General features: G+C 32.9%; 1 protein-coding gene across 1 annotated transcript in view; it reads left to right on the top strand.

The window, feature by feature from the left end:
• LOC136026542 (metabotropic glutamate receptor-like) overlaps positions 1-21,397 on the top strand; it is a 344,543-nt gene that overhangs the window by 186,753 nt on the left and 136,393 nt on the right. The window contains exons 6-8 of the mRNA XM_065703226.1: positions 4,259-4,544; positions 13,550-13,650; positions 18,475-18,621. Coding sequence (XP_065559298.1) covers positions 4,259-4,544; positions 13,550-13,650; positions 18,475-18,621 — 534 coding nt within the window. The remainder of the gene's footprint in view (positions 1-4,258; positions 4,545-13,549; positions 13,651-18,474; positions 18,622-21,397) is intronic.

Below are 21,397 nucleotides of genomic sequence, written 5' to 3' on the forward strand. Positions count from 1 at the left end.
GGTTTCTTCCTGCTGAAGACTCAAAGAACTTTCATTCATACCCTGTCACACGGTGCTCAAGGACTGATTTATAATTTTTTCTGTTAATCTTAATTTTTTTTTTTTCAATGATATTATCAAACAGTTCGGAGCGTACTTAGTTAGGAGCGTTACCTAACTGTTGTTACCTAACTGTAGTTAGGAGCGGTCAAAAGTTAAAAGTCTGAGAAAATTCGTCTTATTTTCAAAATAAGGGGGATGTATACCCCTAAAAGTCATAGGATCTTAATGAAAATCACCTCATCAGATTTAGCGTATAAGGGAACCCTACTGCAGAGGTTTCAAGCTGTTATCTGCAAAAACGTGGAATTTTGTATTTTTCGCTAGCAGAAAGATCACGGGTGCGTGTTTAATTGTTTTTTTTTCTCTAAGGGAAATCGTGTCGACCCAGTGGTCCTAGAATATTACTAGAGGGCTCATTCTAACGAAAAGTAAAAGTTCTAATGCTCTTTTTAAGTGATCAAAAAATTAGAGGGTAACTAGCCCTGGTAGGATATTTCCCTGGAGGAATATATTACGGGAAAGAACATTTCCATTAAGGGGGCGCTGGATTTTCCAGCATTATTTAACAATAATGAGAAACTAAATAAAACCAAGTTTTTTCAACTGAAAGTAAGAAGCAACATTAAAACTTAAGCGAACAGAAATTATTATGTATATGAGAGAGTTCCCCCCTCCTCAATAGCTCGCTCTTTACGCTAAAGTATTTTTAATAATTTCAAAGGAGTTATTTATTCTAATTAAACAGCCTTTGTAGTTCAGAGGTTATTCTCAAAGAGAATTGGAACAAATTTCGAACTTTCTTGTATAGAGCGAGGTATTGACGAGGGGGCTAACTCCCTCATATACGTAATAAAAATATACAAATATAGAAGTTTGTTACGAAAGTTAATTCGTAAGTTACGTATATTATTACTAATAAAAACGTTCGTAAATAAAATTAAAAGTTCTAGTGGCCTTTTTAAGTAACCAAAAAACTGGAGGGCAACTAGGCCCTTCTCCCCACCTCTTTTTCTCAAAATCGTCTGATCAAAACTGTGAGTAAGCCATTTAGCCAAAAAAAGCTAAAATTGATATGCAAATTTTGTTTTAATTATTCATGTACGATGAGCCAAAATCAAAACCCACATTAATTCGAAAACGTTCAAAATTTGAATAAAAAAGAATAAGTTTTTTAGCTGAAATTAAGGAGCGACATCAACCTTAAAATGAACAGAAATTATTCCATATATGAATGGGGCTACCCCCTCCTCAACGCCCCACTATTTACGCTACAGTTTGACTCTTTGTCAGTTTACTTTTTAAAACAATAAAAAACTTTAGCGTAGAGAGCGGGTTGTTGAGTTGGGGACAGCCCCTTTCATATACGAAATAATTTCTGTTCGTTTTACGTTTTAATATTGCTCTTTACTCTCAGTTATAAAAACTTGTTTTTTTATTTAATTTGGCATAAGGTAAAAGTTAAAATATTGGCCAAGGTGCGCCAGAAATGCCTCCGTAGCTCATCTGTAGTAAAATGATTTTAATTGATTAATATGTTTTGAATTTTTCTGATAAATAAACTATACAGAAACATCTATTAGTTTTTATTAAATTTGTAAAAATGCTCTAAACTTATCCGTCTGTCTTAACATTTTGATATATATATATATATATATATATATATATATATATATATATATATATATATATATATATATATATATATATATATATATATATATATATATATATATATATATATATATATATATATATATATATATATATATATGTATATATAAATATATATATATGTATATATATATATATATATATATATATATATATATATATATATATATATATATATATATATATATATATATATATATATATATATATATATATATATATATATATATATATATATATATATATATATATAAATATATATATATATATACATATATATATATATATGTATATATATATATATATATATATATATATATATATATATATATATATATATATATAATATATATATATATATATATATATATATATATATATATATATATATATATATATATATATATATATATATATATATATTTCAACCATTGGTCAAACTTTTTTAGGAAATTTCAAGTTGCATATTGCCGAAACACATCAAGTGAAAGAAAGTTAAGCCTAGACTGTCGTTTATTCTATTGGACACAATCTCTTAGGAGATCCTTTTTCAATCCTAGGTCATAGTTTTTAATACATTTTTAACTGTTTATTGCCAAAAAATTTGAAGCGGAAGACGGCTTACTCAACACCTTTTTCAACCCTTGTACACACTTTTTTATTACATTTTTAACTGTTTATTGCCGAAAAATATCAAGCGGAAGACGGCTTAGTCAACACCTTGTTCAACCCTTGGTTGCACTTTTTTAGTACATTTTTAACTGTTTATTGCCGAAAAATATCAAGCAGATGACATTTTAGTCAACACCTTGTTCAACCCTTGGTTGCACTTTTTTAGTACATTTTTAACTGTTTATTGCCGAAAAATATCAAGCGGAAGACGGCTTAGTCAACACCTTGTTCAACCCTTGGTTGCACTTTTTTAGTACATTTTTAACTGTTTATTGCCGAAAAATATCAAGCAGATGACGTTTTAGTCAACACCTTGTTCAACCCTTGGTTGCACTTTTTTAGTACATTTTTAACTGTTTATTGCCGAAAAATATCAAGCGGAAGACGGCTTAGTCAACACCGTTTTCAACCCTTGGTTGCACTTTTTTAGTATATTTTTAACTGTTTATTGCCGAAAAATATCAAGCGGAAGGCGGCTTAGTCAACACCTTGTTCAACCCTTGGTTGCACTTTTTTAGTACATTTTTAACTGTTTACTGCCGAAAAATATCAAGCAGATGACGTTTTAGTCAACACCTTGTTCAACCCTTGGTTGCACTTTTTTAGTACAATTTAACTGTTTACTGCCGAAAAATATCAAGCGGAAGACGGCTTAGTCAACACCTTGTTCAACCCTTGGTTGCACTTTTTTAGTACATTTTTAACTGTTTATTGCCGAAAAATATCAAGCGGAAGACGGCTTAGTCAACACCTTGTTCAACCCTTGGTTGCACTTTTTTAGTACATTTTTAACTGTTTATTGCCGAAAAATATCAAGCAGATGACGTTTTAGTCAACACCTTGTTAAACCCTTGGTTGCACTTTTTAAGAACATTTTTAACTGTTTATTGCCGGAAAATATCAAGCAGATGACGTTTTAGTCAACACCTTGTTCAACCCTTGGCTGCACTTTTTTAGTACATTTTTAACTGTTTATTGCCGAAAAGTATCAAGCAGATGACGTTTTAGTCAACACCTTGTTCAACCCTTGGTTGCACTTTTTTAGTACATTTTTAACTGTTTATTGCCGAAAAATATCAAGCGGAAGACGGCTTAGTCAACACTTTGTTCAACCCTTGGTTGCACTTTTTTAGTACATTTTTAACTGTTTATTGCCGAAAAATATCAAGCGGAAGACGGCTTAGTCAACACCTTGTTCAACCCTTGGTTGCACTTTTTTAGTACATTTTTAACTGTTTATTGCCGAAAAATATCAAGCGGAAGACGGCTTAGTCAACACCTTGTTCAACCCTTGGTTGCACTTTTTTAGTACATTTTTAACTGGTTATTGCCGAAAAATATCAAGCGGAAGACGGCTTAGTCAACACCTTGTTCAACCCTTGGTTGCACTTTTTTAGTACATTTTTAACTGTTTATTGCCGAAAAATATCAAGCGGAAGACGGCTTAGTCAACACCTTGTTCAACCCTTGGTTGCACTTTTTTAGTACATTTTTAACTGCTTATTGCCGAAAAATATCAAGCAGATGACGTTTTAGTCAACACCTTGTTAAACCCTTGGTTGCACTTTTTAAGAACATTTTTAACTGTTTATTGCCGAAAAATATCAAGCAGATGACGTTTTAGTCAACACCTTGTTCAACCCTTGGCTGCACTTTTTTAGTACATTTTTAACTGTTTATTGCCGAAAAATATCATGCAGATGACGTTTTAGTCAACACCTTGTTCAACCCTTGGTTGCACTTTTTTAGTACATTTTTAACTGTTTACTGCCGAATAATATCAAGCAGAAGACGACTTAGTCAATAGTGTCATTCATAACCCTAGGTCAAACTTCTTAGAAAGCTTTATTAACCGTTTGTCACACTCTTTTAGGATATTTTCAACTGTATATTGCCAAAAAATATCAAACCAAAGACGGCTCAGTCGACAGAGTCGTTTATCAACATTTGTTTACCGAACATGAGGATCGGAAGAAACATGAGCTACGAACAAGACTCAAAAATACAGTTTGTTATTGAAGCAGTTGAAGCATTTGCTCATGCGCTGATGGCACTTCACCGGGATGTATGTCAAGGCAGACCTGGACTTTGTGCAGCGATGAAGAATTTTGACGGATCAGAATTTTATTCAGAGTACTTACTAAGAGTTAATTTCGTTGGTAAGTATTAGTAGCCAGCTTTTATAATTAATTTTATTGTTTCAAAAATGGTTTAAAAAACGGCATTGGTAAAAAAAAAAATACAGTTTTTATCTCTTTATTGCAGAAAATTTCAGAATATATAGATTTTATTGTTTTATTGTATAATTAGCATAGTTTATTTTCATAGTATGTAACACTAGTTAAAATAACTTTAATTAAAAAGCTTCTTAAAGGAATCTTATATGGAAGTTTTTTATTGTTGTAAAAAGTTTTGTTGTGAGAAAGAGTCAACCTTTAACGTAAAGAGCGGGCGTTGAGGAGGGGACAACCCCTTTCATATGCGGAATAATTTCTGTTCGTTTTAATTTTTAATATTTTTCCTTACTTTCTTAAAAAAAAAAAAACTTATTTTTCTTATTTAATTTCTGAGCGTTTTGAATTACTGCATTTTTTGATTTTAGCTCCCCGTACATGAATAATTAAAACAAAATTTGCATATTAATTTTACTTTTTTGGCTAAACGGCTTTAGCAAAATTTTGATTGGATGATTTAAAGTAAAATGGGTGGGGGAGGGAGCTTATTTGCCCTCCAATTTTGTTATTACTTCCATATGCCACTAGAACTTTTAGTTCTAATTAAGATCGTTTTTATTAGTGATAAATATACATAACTTACAATTAATTTAAGTATATATTTATCACGTTCATGGAGAGGTTCGCCCCCTCATCAATACCTTGCTCTTTACACTAAAATTCGAATGTTGTTCCAATTCCTTACGAATAACCACTAAATCACAAAGGCTCTTTTGAAATTACTAAAAACACTTTAGCGTAAAGAATGAAGTTTGAGGAGGGGACAAACCCTTTAATACATAATTTCTTTAAATCCTTTAATTAAACCCTTTAATACATAATTTCTGTTCATTTTAAGTTTAATGTTTCTCCTTACATGCAGCTGACAATACTTGTTTTTTTATTTACTTCCTGAACGTTTTTGAATTAATACAGGTTTTGATTTAGGGTTAAGTAGGAGGATCTTTCCATGGAGAAATTTTTCATGTGGGAGACAATTTTAAATGAAGATCGCATCAGATTTCCCACCATTATTTAAAAAGTACGATCAAAATTCAAATTTAAAAAGTAAGTTTCAAACAGTTCGTGGTAACGTACTGTAGTAAGGAGCGACCCCGCTCAATAGTAAACGAAACTCTAAAAAACGGAATTTCGATGCTAAAAGATATATCAAAAGAATTGGATTTTTATGATGATTTTAAATATATAAGTTTCATCAAATATAGTCTTTGTCATCAAAAGTTACGAGCCTGAGAAAATTTGCCTTATTTTGGAAAATAGGGGGTAACACCCCCTAAAAGTCATAGGATCTTAACGAAAATCACACCATCGCATTCAACGTATCAGAGAATCCTGTAGAAAAAATTTCAAGGTCTAATCTACAAAAAAGTGGAATTTCGTATTTTTTGCCAGAAGACAAATCACGGGTGCGTATTTATTTGTTTGTTTGTTTGTTTGTTTTTGTTTTTTTTTCCAGCGGTCATCGTATCGACCAAGTGGTCCTAGAGTGTTGCAAGAGGGCTAATTTTGACGGAAATGAAAAGTTCTAGTGCCGTTTATAAGTGACCAAAAAATTGGAGAGCACCTAGGCCCCCTCCCACGCTCATTTTTTTCCCAAAGTCAACGGATCAAAATTTTGAGATTGCCATTTTGTTCCGCATAGTCGAAACCATAATAACTATGTCTTTGGGGATGACTTACCCCCCAAAGAGTCTGGGGGAGGGGCTGCAAGTTACAAACTTTGACCAATGTTTACATACAGTAATGGTTACTGGGAAGTGTACCGACGTTATCAGGGGGATTTTTTTGGTTCGGGTGTGGGGTTCAGGGGAGGGGGCTATATGGGAGGATCTCTCCTTGGAGGAATATTTCATGGGGGAAGAGAAATTCAATGAAAAGGGCGCAGAATTTTCTAGCATTACTATGAAAAAAAAACAATGAAAATATAAACATGAAAAAGTTTTTTCAATTGAAAGTAAGGAGAGGCATTAAAACTTAAAACGAACAGAGATTATTGCGCATATGAGGGGTTCTAAAAATACTTTAGCATAAAGAGCGAGGTATTTAGGAGGAGATAAATACTTCGCTCTTTATTCTAAAAATTTTTAAAGTAATTTCAACTATTTATTCTACGGCCTTTCTGATTCAGGGGTCATTCTTAAAGAATTGGGACAAAACAAGATTTAGTGTGAAGTGCGAGGTATTAACGAGTGGATCAACCCCCTCATACATATAATCAAAAATACAAGAATATAAAAGTTTGTTACGGAAGTAAATTCTTAAGTTACGTATATTTTTTACTAATAAAAACATTCGTTAAAAATTAAAAGATCTAGTTGCCTTTTTAACTAACCGAAAAATTGGAGGGCAACTAGGCCTCCTTCCCCACCCCTTATTTTTCAAAATCGTCTGATCAAAACTAAGAGAAAGCCATTTAGCCAAAAAAAGAATTAATATACAAATTTCATTTTAATAATTTATGTACGGAGAGCCAAAATCGGACATGCATTAATTCAAAAACTTTCAGAAATTCAATAAAAAAAACAAGTTTTTTGAAATGAAAGTAAGGAGCGACATTAAAACTTAAAACGAACAGAAATTACTCCGTATATGAAAGGGGCTTTTCCTCCTCGACACCCCACTCCTTGCGCTAAAGTTTGATTCTTTCTCGCAACTCTACTTTTTAAAATAATAAAAAACTTTAGCGTTAAGAGCGGGGTGTCGAGGAGGAAAAGCCCCTTTCATATACGGAGTAATTTCTGTTCGTTTTAAGTTTTAATGTCGCTCCTTACTTTCATTTCAAAAAACTTGTTTTTTTTATTTAATTTCAACTAAAAGTAAGGAGCAGCATTAAAACTTAAACCGAATAGAAAATATTACGTATATAAAGGGTTCAACCCCTCGTCAATACCTTGCTCTTTACGCTAAAGCTTCTTTTGTACTTTCAAAAGAGCTATTTATTCTAATCAGACGACATTTGTGATTCAGGGGTCATTCTTAAAGAGTTGGAACTAAATTCGAGCTTTAGCGAACAGAGTGAGATATTGACGAGGGGGTGAACCTCTTCACACACATGATACTTTCTGTTCGTTTTAAGTTTTAATGTTGCTTCTTACTTTAAGCTAAAAAAAACTTGTTTTTTTTTATTTAATCTCATTAAAAGGTAATTGAAAATGATAGCACTGTGTAATCAGAGGCAGCGCAAAAGCTTTGCCTACGTATTGAGCAATAAAAGAGCAGGGTGTAATATTTTTTTTCACCAAGCCACTTCGTACAGAAGAAGCTGTTGATAATTTGAATATACTGGGAATGAAAAGTTATAGTACCCTATTTTGTAGTCAAAAGTGATTGGAGTACAGCAATCCCCCTTCCCTTGCCCAGAAATTATCTAAGCACATCAAATGAAATTTTAAATAATCGTTTTGTTCAGATTAATTGAAATGTCCAGTAACTTATATATATATATATACTAGCTGTTGGGGTGGCGCTTCGCGCCACCCCAACACCTAGTTGGTGGGGGCGCTTCGCGCCCCCCCCAAGCCCCCCCGCGCGCGTAAGTCGTTACGCGCCATAATAGTTACGCGCCATTGTAGTTGTGTCCCTATGTCCCACCTGTGAATATAGATAGATATATATATATGGTTTTAACTACGTAAAACTTGCGAATATACAACATTCTTTGCTGTCCCATTGTCTTTGCATATAAATAGATTGTCAGGTTTACCGACTCTTGAACATGCAACATATAATGGTCCATGGGAAAACAATCTGTATTCAGATCTATACCTCATGATTCTAATGATTGCCCTTGAGCTTTGTTGATGGTGATTGCTAATCGACCATTCCCTGTCCCGGTGTCCCGGTCGTCATTTACATCCCCCTGTTTCCCCCGGTGTCCCCGTTGTAGTTGTGTCCCTGTGTCCCGGTCGTCATTTATATTCCCTGTGTCCCGGGTCCCGGTCGTCATTTGTATCCCGGTGTCCCGGTCTGTATATACATTCGTTTTTTAGTTTTGTTTTTCTCCTTTATTTTTTTCCTTTTTTTTTCTTTTTTAGCTTATTTAGATTTTTAGATTTTTTAGTTTTTTTATTAGTTTTTAGTTTTTTTTTCTTTTTAGTTTTTTTGTCCCGGTCGTCATTTATATCCCCCTGTTTCCCCCGGTGTCCCCGTTGTAGTTGTGTCCCTGTGTCCCGGTCGTCATTTATATTCCCTGTGTCCCGGTCGTCATTTGTATCCCGGTGTACCGGTCTGTATATACATTCGTTTTTTAGTTTTGTTTTTCTCCTTTATTTTTTTCCTTTTTTTTTCTTTTTTAGTTTATTTAGATTTTTAGATTTTTTAGTTTTTTTATTAGTTTTTAGTTTTTTTTTCTTTTTAGTTTTTTTGTAGTTTTTACCTTCTTTTTAGTTTTGTTAATTTTTTTTTTTACTTGTGTCCTGGTCGTCATTTATACTCCCTGTGTCCCGGTGCTTTGTTGATTGCTAATCGAACATTCCTTTTGTCCTGGTCGCTTTCTCTTTGAGTGTCGTCATTTATTTTTTTCTTTTTTAGTTCTTTTAGTTTTTACCTTTTTTAGTTTTTTTTTAGTTTTTAGTTTTTTTAGTTTTTTACCTTTTTTTAGTTTTTTTAGTTTTTTTAGTTTTTTAGCTTTTTTATTTTTTTTATTAGTTTTTAGTTTTTTTGTAGTTTTTGCCTTTTTTTTAGTTTTTTTAGTTTTTTAGCTTTTTTATTAGTTTTTAGTTTTTTTTGTAGTTTTTGCCTTTTTTTAGTTTATTTAGTTTTTTAGCTTTTTTATTTTTTTTATTAGTTTTTAGTTTTTTTTGTAGTTTTTGCCTTTTTTTAGTTTTTTCAGTTTTGACGTCACCTGATCCAGTTTTTTCAGGTGACGTCACCTGATCCACGATCCACAGATCCACAGACAACTTATTTTTATATATATAGATAGTTTTTTTTTTTTTTACTTATGTCCTGGTCGTCATTTATACTCCCTGTGTCCCGGTGCTTTGTTGATTGCTAATCGAACATTCCTTTTGTCCTGGTCGCTTTCTCTTTGAGTGTCGTCATTTATTAGTTTTTTCCTTTTTTTTTTAGTTTTTTATTGGTTTTTACCTTTATTTTAGCTTATTTTTCAGTTTTTTCCTTTTTTTTAGTTTTTTTTTATTTTTTATTTTTTTTAGTTTTTTACCTTTTTTTAGTTTTTTTAGTTTTTTTAGTTTTTTAGCTTTTTTACTTTTTTTATTAGTTTTTAGTTTTTTTTTGTAGTTTTTGCCTTTTTTTAGTTTTTTCAGTTTTTTTTTTAGTTTTTTATTGGTTTTTACCTTTATAGTTTTTTTAGTTTTTTAGCTTTTTTATTTTTTTTATTAGTTTTTAGTTTTTTTTGTAGTTTTTGCCTTTTTTTAGTTTTTTCAGTTTTGACGTCACCTAATCCAGTTTTTTCAGGTGACGTCACCTGACACATCCATCCATCCATCCATCCACAGACAACTTATTTTTATATATATAGATATATATATATATATATATATATATATATATATATATATATATATATATATATATATATATATATATATATATATATATATATATATATATATATATATATATATATATATATATATATATATATATATATATATATATATATATATATATATATATATATATATATATATATATATATATATTACATATAGGCCTATATATGTATCATTTGACTTTTTTTCGCTCTTTGCTCGTTTTTTCTCATACTAGTATTATGAATTATCTTCATATTGGTCGAAATATAGTAGCTAAATCTCAAGTTCCTTAACTGCTAATTCCAGCCACTTTTCCACATTATAAAGCTACGTCGTTTTAATTTATCTTTTGGGGCAACAGCTATTTAACATTATATAGGCTACATCGCTGGAAACATTTCCATTTTCAGCGGAAAACAATGGAGAGCTCCTTAGAAAATGTATAAACAGAAATCTCTTCCATTGATTATGATAAAAAAAAAACTTTTTTGCCCACTCTTAAAAAGCTCTTATAAGGAAACAGTGGCGTGTTTACAAATATCATCTGCAATATAGATCTGAAATCCTAAAAAGGGGTTTCTAAGAGACCGAATGCATAACAGAGTTTCAAAAAAAATCCAATAATGTTAACCCCAAAAACAATTATGAATGAATTAAATTTTACTTTCAAAAGGCTGTGACTGTTATCCATCGGATGAAATATTCAATATATGACCTATAACAAATATGATTTCACGGTAAAATAAATTACTATATATTTTAAATGGTTCACAAAAACAACCCTCTAGCGCCGTTTATAATAAAACGCAATAAACCTTTATTTTAAAACTTTTTAAGAGTTTTAAAACTTTTTTTTTATTATGCTTTTCCAGAGCCTCTTCACATGAAATGGGCTGTATAAACTTGGGAGTGATCTTATTCCATCAGAACTTGGAATCTCTAGTGCCCTTTTTAAGAGTCAAATAAAAAAACAAGTTTTCCAACTGAAAGTAAGGAGCAACATTAATGCTTAAAATGAACAGAAATTATTATGTATATGAGCGGATTCGACCCCTCGTCAATATGAAGGGTCGAAAAAGTTAAAATTTTCTTTACGCTAAAGTTCAAATTTGGTCCCAATTCCTTAATAGTGACTCCTGATTCGCAATGACCATTCAAATAGAATAAATAGCTCCTTTAAACGTACTAAAAAAAACTTTAGCGTAAAAAGCAATGTATTGACGAGGGGTAGAACCCCTTTATATATGTAATAGTTTCTGTTCAATTTAAGTTTTAATGTTGCTCCTTACTTTCAGTCGAAAAATCTTGTTTTTTATTTAATTTCTGATAGTTTTTTTTTTAATTTTGGTGGGACGTCCGACGTCCCTTTCATGGAAAATTCTCTTCCCCCATGAAACATTCCTCCATGGAAAGATCCTCCTACGTAACCCACCTCCCCTAACAGAAGAAATCCCCCTTAAACTGTCTGTATACTTCCTAATAATCAATACTATATAAAAACAATGGGAAAAGTTCATAGCTTGCAGCTATTCCCCAGGGGACTGTTGGGGATTAAGCTGTCCTCAAAGACATACTTACTAGATTTTTCGACTATACTGAACAAGATGGCTATCTCAAAATTTTGATCCGGTGACATTGGGAAAAAAGCGTGAGAGGGGGCCTAGCTGCCCTTATATTTTTTGGTCACTTAAAAATGGCTCTAGAACTTTTAATTTCTATTCGAATGATCCCTCTCACGACATTTTAGCACAACTGCGTCAATACAATCATCCCTGGAAAAAAAATCAAACAAACCAATAAACGCGTATCCGTGATCTTTCTTCTGGTAAAAAATACAAAATTTCACATTTTTTCAGATATAAGCTTTAAACCTCTACAGTAAGGTTCTCTGATACGCTGAATCCTTAAAACTGAAGATTTACATTGAAGATTAAAAGAAATATTTGGGATGCATGATTCCAACATTGATTACAAAAAATATTCCTTGGTCAAATTTGATAGGAAGAATGAGGATAAAAAGAGAGATAATGAAGTCAACGTTGTAAAGAAAGATTCAAGGGATACGGGAGTCTTCCTGGGACGGTGTCTAGAGGGAGGCTTTAGATAGATTGGGATAGAAGTGAAGCGCGCATAACTGTATTCGTCCTAATTTCTTAAGAGCGCTTACTGAAAAATGAGGGCCGTTTAATTAGAATAGGAAGTTTTTTTTTTTAAGTGCTAACAGATTTAGCGTAAAGAGCACGATAATAAGGAAGGGGCAACTCTTCATATATGGAATAACTCTCCCAAAATTTATATGCAAATTTTATTTTAATTTTTCAATGTACGGTGAGCCAAACTCGAACCTGTATATGTTGAAAAACGTTCAGACATCAAATAAAAGACAAGTTTTTTTACTGAAAATTAGTAGTAACATTAACGCTAAAAAGTAACAGATATTGTTCTGTATTTAAAAGGGGCTGTACCTTCCTCAACGCCTCGCTCTTTACTGTAAAATTTCCATTGTTTTAAAATGTAGAGTTGTGGTACAGACTCAAACTATAGTATAAAGAGCAAGGCGTTGAGGAGGGAGCAATCCCTTTCATACGTGGAATAATTTCTGTTCGTTTTCAATTTTAGCGTTGTTCCTTATTTTCAGCATAAGAAAAACTTGTTTTTTGTCTATTTAAATCGAAAACAAAAAGCCTACTGCCTATTGCTTACGCATAAAATTGTTACTGGGAAGTAAACAGACATTTTTCAGTGAGGCGAATTTTCTCTGGGGGAATTTTCAGTGGTGGTATGTAGGGGATGCCCCCTCTTAGTATACTTCGCTATTTATGCTTAAGTATGACTTGGTATCACAATCCTTTACGAACAAAAAGTGAAACACAAGGTTCGTTAAAATAGTTTTAATTTCAGTAGTATTAATAGTTTAAGTTTAGTTAAGTTTAGTTAAGTTTAGTTAAGTTTTATTAATAGTTTAAGTTTTGAGAAAATTCTAATTAACGTTACCTTGAAGAACGAGGGACTGTAAAGGGGATATCATTCTCATATACTTATAATTTCTGTTCGTTTAAGTTTTAATGCTGATCCTTGCTTTCAGTTGAAAAAACATTCTTTTTTTTTAATCACTCAAAGGTAATTTAAAAGATTTTTGGTGCAACGTTATAGTTATGAAGTCTTATTTATCTCAGTAGGTCTCTGGTTTTTTTTTAGCATATGGACTAAAACCAGTCGAAATTTAATATTGTATCATTCTGTTGTGTGAAGCGGGTCCTTGAGACTTTTTGGGATGAAGAGCAATCTTCTCCCAACATCGGTTTCGGTAAAGGAACTTTAACGTCCCATCGAAATATACTATATAATTAAAACATTTTCTTTAGCTAACACTAATCTAGAAAGAACTTTGATATTTATATTTCCAAATTAATGTTTATATAATTTAACTAGATTCCGTTGGAAGTGAGGTGAAGTTTGATAGTCAAGGAGATGGCTTAGCTCGATACATGATTATGAATTACCAGAAAACACCAGAAGGACATGACTACAAAGTAAGTACGTTTTGAACATGACCTCAAATTGATAAATTGTAAATTTTGCAATCTGTCCTTTGTTTACGTGCAGGATTTATGATTGGGAAAAGGGGAAATGTTTGTATCTGGGTGTATCCGAAAAGATCAAAGGTAGTAGGGTGAAACTTTGGGCAATGTTGGGGGGGGGTATATTGTACAAAATCAAAAGGTGCTATGTGTATGCAGTTTATCAAAAATGAGGGTCTGCAATATTTTACGAACAGCTGAGAGTATTAAGATGTAAATTTTAGGACAGATTGAGTGAAAAATGCTGAAATGTGGCTAGAGGGTTGCAACCCTCCTCCCATGTCCTTTGAAACTGTCCTCTCTTCAAAAGCGATCGATCATAATTTTGAGATTTTATTTTGTTCAATGTATTCCAAAAGTGAGACAACTATGGCTAAGGGGTTGAAAAACCACTCCTCTACAGCCCCACTGCCTCAAACGTTGTAATTATAATATAAAATATTTGAAATATTCGTTTTCAGAATAGCACAGATTATCAATTGACTTCAGACTTCTACAGTTAGGGAAAGGGGAAGAAGGCGGCAGCCAAACTCCTGCTTTTTGCGATTTTTACTTGTTTCAAGATTTATCTATTTATTTATTTATATTACTCTCTGTTATCTGTATGTTTGATATGATTTTTATTTAGTTTCTGTTTGGTTTGGGTATAATTTATCCTTTTAATAGCAATTTCTGGTCATTTTCTGCTGGTTTATGTTTAATTTGGCTGTATACTTTTCTTTGAAACTTTCTTTTTTTGAAAAGTTTTTTTTCCAGTTAATTTCTGTTTGTTTTTATTGCTAGAGTTTGTTATCGCTCAATATAATGAATATTTCTTCAATTTTTCACGCCTCTTGCTTAAGAGCTTAAATAGCTTATTACAATTTATTAGTCCTAAATAGTGTGTTTTAACTAGTTTCAACATTCCCTAAAAGTTTCAATCAACTGCTATTAAGCTTTAATGGGATATAACAACTACAACTGAGATCCCCCTAAAAGTTTCAACATAATATCCTTAGCCGCTCCTTAAATATTGCTAATCCATCCTTTTGACAAACAGCATGCACAAAGTCTGTTTTATTGTGTTCAGGATCGATCTCAAAATCTGGGGGGGGGCTATGTAATACACATAGGCACAACTATTTAATTTTTAGGCTGTTTTGCAAGAAGGCTATTTCAAAATGTTCATCAAATGCTTTTGAAAGGAGAGCGACTAAAAAGGGTATGCCAGGCGAGGGGGCTGACAGCTCTCTAACTACGGTACCTTCCAAAATACCCCCAACATGTCCTCATAGTTTCTTCATAATACCCTTAGCTGCCTTAGTTGTTTGTTAAGTTGGAACTCTCAGATAATGCTTAAAGGGGAAGATCAATTGACCAAAAGGCAATATGTGTACACTACTACTAATGCTACTATCGCTGCTACATTTACTATCCGACTACTTCTATTACTATTGCACCAACTACTACTTTTATTGCAGCTACTTATAAGGCTAAGACCATTAAGATGAAAATTACAAGGAGTATGTAAATATACAGGTTATCAAAAGGACATATCGACAATGTGAAGGCAAGGGCTAAGTTGAAACTTTTAGGGAGAGTATCAGTTAACAAAAAAAAAAAAACTACTTGTATGCAGTTATCAAAAGGAAATATAAGCAAAATCATAGCTAGTGCTGCATCATAGCTACTAAAATCAATGATATTTGAAAACAGCTAATTTGATTAGAAATTAAAAGTTCTAGTGTCCTTTTTAAGAGTCCAAAGTGATTCGAGAGAAGCCCTCCGCCCTCGTCCATCATTTCCAATTTACACCAATTTTTTCAGCATTGTTGAAAGGTTAGGTGATTATGCGTTTGGAGATGTTAGCCCCTCCACCCTGAGGCCTCAAGGCAAGGGCTGTGAGTTAGGCAGTTTGTTCATTGTTTACATATAGTATATGTTATTGAGAAAAGGTATACATATGTGACTACTAATTTCTCAAAATACGAAAGGTATTTGGGTGAGTCTTTCAAGAAATGTTGAACTAAATCAAAATATGTTACGTGTATATGGATTGTCAAAAGGACGTAAGTCAAGAATGACTGAGCATATTAATTTGGAACTTTCCGGAAAGGATAAGGGGGATGATCAACAGACAAAAAGGCAATATTTGCACGCTACTACTACTACAACCATCTCTGGCTCTACTCCTAACATAACTACTCCTACCACTACTCTCACTAGAACTAATGTTTCTGTAGCATCAAGGCTGAGTATATTGAAAAAGACATCTACGAGGTAACGACGAGGGAAAACGTTGAACTAAATCAAAGTATACTATAATTTTGGTTTATCAGCAATTTTTAGAACGGATTATCGCATCAAGAGGGAACTTCAGGGGCATCATGAGTGGAGTATTCAGTTGACTAAAAGGCAAAAGGAACCTGCTACTATTGCTAGTACTACTGCTGCTACTACGGTTACTACTACTACTACTAATACACAATTGCTGCTACTACTGTTCTTACTGCTACCACTACTTCTATGATACTAATAGAATTAAGGCTAAACGTGTGAAGCTGAAAATTTGACAGAATGTTTATTTGGAGTTTGAACTAAATCAAAACACACTATGTGTATGCAAATTGTAAAAAGGGCGCATCTCAAAATGGGTTTGGGCATTAAGTTGGAACCTTCGGAGAATACTTAAAGGGATAGATTAATTGACAAAAGATGCATGTCACTGAAGATGCATCCGTCAACCTCTTTTGACAGTCAAACCTCTTTTTTATATCTACTATAGCTATTAAACAATTTACCGGTTTTTAACTGTTTCATGGAATTTGTTCCTCATTTCTTCGCAAAATATTCCTCTGAAGCATATTTTCCGTGAGCGTCCCCGTACTAATTACCTCAAAATTTTTAAATACAGTTTATGCCTGGCGTCAGTCAAAGTTCTTCCCATTCCTAACATAAGTTTGTATAGCTTTCATACAACCTATCTGATTTTACTTTTTCAACAAGTTTGTTCCTCCTTCTTCTTATTAAGTAACAAAACAAACAATTTTTTTAATTGAAATTAAAGAGCGACATTAAAATTTAAAACTAACAGATATTATTCTGTATATGAAAGGGGCTTTCCCCTCCTCAACGCCCCACTCTTTACGCTAAAGATACCCTCTTTGTCAAAACTCTACTTTTTAAAGAAATAAGACATATTAGCATAAAGAGTGGGGAATTTAAGAGGCAAAAGTCTCTTTCTTAAACGGAATAAATTCTGTTCGTTTTAAATTTAATTTTGGTAAAGTTTCCCCCCGCGTAAAATTTTCTCTGTGAAAATCTCACTATATAAGACAAAAATTATTTATTATATGCAAAAGGGGGCTGTATCCTCATGTAATGCTGGGAAATTTGGCTCCCCCTCTATGAAAAAACCTTTCCCCTAACAGGAAATCCCCCCATGTAAAGTTCCTCCAACACAAAATACCCTCTAACCAGGAAAATTCCCCCAGACAATTCCATTCTAGCTGAAAATTACACCTCGAAAATTTCCTGTGGATGACCGGCTGAACATTATTTCTTTGCCTACTTTTATTTGAAAAGGCTTTAATTTTTATTGTTTTAAAATCTGGCCAAAAATCTCCCCTCCGTGGAAAATTCCTCTGACAAATACCCTCTGCCCCTTAGTAGAAAGGTACTCCCGTAGAAAATTCCTTCTGTAAAGCTTATCCGGTGAAAAACTTTCCTTTAGAGAATTTCTCCCGTGGAAAATTTATCCACCAAAAAAAAAGATGCTCTAGACAATTCCAACCGGTAAATGTTTCCCAAGCACAATTTCCCTTAATATCTCCACATGTAAAAATGAGCCACCAAAGAGAAAATAAGACAAAAAAAAAGAATTGTGTATAGGAATCTTAGCAAATTCTCCCACTGCTAAATTTCTCTTGCAAAGTTCACTCTCTGGAACTTCCCTCCCCAAGAAAAGTTATCCTAGTAGAAAACCCTCCAGCAAATATATATATATATATATATATATATATATATAAATATATATATATATATATATATATATATATATATATATATATATATATATATATATATATATATATATATATATATATATATATATGTATGTACTAATTTCTAAATTCCGTTTTTAAAGTTTCGATTACTATTGAGCCAAATCGCTCCTTACTAACAGTTTGTTACCACGAACTGTTTGAAGATATGCCTCCAAAACTAATTCCCCTTTGGTTGTCTTTGTTGCAATTACAAAAAAAAATTCTTTTAGTTTGCGGTTTTTCCACATAATTCAAAAGTTATATTTTATTATGAAAATAAACATAAAAAAAAAAATACTGAAAACAATAAAAACTTTTCCATGCCTATCATAGATTTCTATAGCTTTCATGTAATTTGACTTCTTTCTTTTTTTTTACTGTTTCGGCGAATATGTTTCGCCTCCCTTCCAAGATAGGTCTTCAAACATAATTCGTCGTGAATGTCACTGTCCTAACTACCTCATTCTTTTATTAAATTCTTTTTTTTATTTGGGAGATTATATTATGTCCTGGCAATGAATATTCAATAGGTAGAATTTTGCCAAAGTACAACCCAACCTCTTTCCTAAATTCTGTATAGTTTTCTATAGCTTTCACGCAATTTACCTGTTTTTACTTTTCTGTCAAACATATTCCTCCTTCCTCTCAAATAGAGGAAGGAGGAATATCCTCTTCCTTCTTTCCTCCTCCTTCTTCTCCGAAAATAGATATCCATTTAATATCTTGTTCTAATGACCAAATTTTTTTCCAGGTAGTCGGTAAATGGTATAACTCCCTGACATTAGATATTCAGAAGATAGAATTTCCAAGTGAGGACAATGAAACCTACTTTCCGTATCTACCTACATCCGTATGTTCATTGCCATGTAAAATTGGGGAAATCAAAATTATGCAACAGGTGAGGCTCAAATATATTTATAAAGCCATGTATTTATGGTTAAGGCCTCAAATATATTTGAGGCTAAGTCTCATTGCTAAGTCAAATTGGGAAAACCAAAATTAGCAACATGTGCGGCTTACATATATTTATAAGTCCATGTATTTATAGTTAAAGCCTTAAATATATTTATGGTTCATGGCCATCGCAAAGTGGGGGAATAAAAATTATGCAACAGACACGGCTTAAATGGATTTATAATACCTTAAACCTTTGTTTCTCCTATGCCACCAGAGGCACCCAGGGCATCCAGAAAGAGCTGCCAATCACCCCTCATATGTGCTGCTGTCAAGACGCCTTCCCATTGGGGTCGGACTACCGAATTAATAAACTTCAGGTCCCGCTGGTATATACGACGAAGTGTATTTTTTGGCTTTCCTCTTGTTCGGGTTCTCTCTGGTTACCACTCGATTACCGTTCTGGGGAGTCAATCTTCCGCCATACGGATAACATGTCCCAAGTAGCAATTCTTCGTTTGCGGATGACATCTGTTACCAGGGGCTGATGCGTCATAGAAAGAGTTAACTGTCAGGTTAGTAATGTGGTCCCTCCAGTTATTATTCAGTATCCTAAGAAGACAGTTGTTTTGGAAAGCAAGAATCCCCATTTCTTGCTGTCGATTCAGTTTCCAGAATTTCCAACCATAGATGAGGGCAAGAGGACTGTTGAACAGCCTCAATTTTAGTTTCAGAAAGTACTTTTTCGATCATCAAACTAAATAAATGCATTTATAAGGTGATGTATTTATGGTTAAGGTCACAAATATATTTAGGGTTCATTACTAAGTGAAATTGAGGATATCAAAGTTAGCAACAGGTGAGGCTTTAATGTACTTATAAAGTCATGTGTTTATTGTTAAGACCTTAAATATGTTTATGGTCCATTATCATATAACATTTGGGAAACCAAAATTATGCAACAGGTGCGGCTTCAATAAAATGTTCTACGTAACGAACTGTAGTAAGCAGCGACCCGGCTCAATAGTAACCGAAACTATAAAAAACGGAATATTTACACCAATATATCAAACAGTTCGTGGTAACGAACTGTAGTAAGGAGCGACCTGGCTCAATAGTAAACGAAATACTAAAAAACGGAATTTTGATGCTAAAAGATACATCACAAGAATCTGATTTTCATGCTGATTTTAAATATATAAGTTTCATCAAATTTAGTCTTTGGCATCAAAAGTTACGAGCCTGAGAAAATTTGCCTCATTTTGGAAAATAGGGGGAAACACCCTCTAAAAGTCATAGAATCTTAACCAAAATTACACAATTGCATTCAGCGTATCAGAAAACCCTATATCAAAAATTTCAAACTCCTATCTACAAAAATGTGGAATTTCGTATTTTTTGCCAGAAGACAGATCACGGGTGCGCGTTTATTTGTTTTTTTGATTTTTCTTCCAGGGGTCATCGTATCGACCAAGTGGTCCTAGAATGTCGCAAGAGGGCTCATTCCAACGGAAATGAAAAGTTCTAGTGCCTGTCTTAAGTGACCAGAAAAATTAGAGGGCATCTAGGCCCCCTCCTACGCTCATTTTTCCCAAAGTCAACGAATCAAAATTTTGAGATAGACATTTTGTTCTGCATAGTCAAAAACCATAATAACTATGTCGTTGGGGATTAATTACTCCCCCACAGTCTCTGGGGGAGGGGCTGCAAGTTACAAACTTTGACCAGTGTTTACATACAGTAATGGTTATTGGGAAGCGTACAGACGTTTTCAGTGGGATTTTTTTGGTTTGGGGGTGGGGTTGAGGGGAGGGGGCCATGTGGGAGGATCTTTCTTTGGAGGAATATGTCATGGGGTAAGAGAAATTCAATGAAAATGGCGCGGGATTTCCTAGCATTACTATACAAAAAAAATTAAAAAATAAAAATGAAAAAGTTTTTTTTCAATTGAAAGGAAGGAGTAGCATTAAAACTTAAAACGAACAGAGATTATTTCGCATATGAGGGGTTCTAAAAACACTTTAGCATAAAGAGCGAGGTATTTAGGAGAAGATAAATACCTCGCTCTTTATGCTAATGCATTTTTAGTAATTTAAACTATGTATTCTACGGCCTTTCTGATTCAGGGGTCATTCTTAAAGAATTGGGACAAAACTTAAGATTTAGTGTGAAGAGCGAGGTATTAACGAGGGGAAAACCCCCTCATATACATAATAAAATTATAAAAATACAAAAGTTTGTTACGTAAGTTAATTCTTAAGTTATGTTTATTTTTACTAATAAAAACGTTCTTTAAAAATTTAAAGTTCTAGTTGCCTTTTTAAGTAGCCGAAAAATTGGAGGGCATCAGGGACTAAGAGAAAGCCATTTGGCCAAAAAAAGAATTAATATGCAAATTTTATTTTAATAATTCATGTGCGGAGAGCTAAAATCAAACATGCATTAATTCAAAAACGTTCAGAAATTAAATAAAAAAAACTAGTTTTTTTTTTAACTGAAAGTAAGGAGCGACATTAAAACTTAAAACGAGCAGAAATTACTCCCTATACGAAATGGGTTTCCCCTCCACAATCCGTCGCTCTTTACGCTAAAGTTTTTAATTGTTTTAAAAAGTAGTATTGTGGCAAAGAATCAAACTCTTTCACTCTTTTATGAGTCAAATGAGTCAATTTTATGATGGAAAGCCACTGTGGTCTCCGTCGCTATTTACGTCTCCTTAAATGTTCCTAAAAAAAATTTTGGTTTGGGTTTAGCCCCCCCCCCCCTACACACACACACAC

The sequence above is a fragment of the Artemia franciscana genome, chromosome 4, assembly GCF_032884065.1.
Source record: "Artemia franciscana chromosome 4, ASM3288406v1, whole genome shotgun sequence".
NCBI classification, from domain to species: Eukaryota; Metazoa; Arthropoda; class Branchiopoda; order Anostraca; family Artemiidae; genus Artemia; species Artemia franciscana.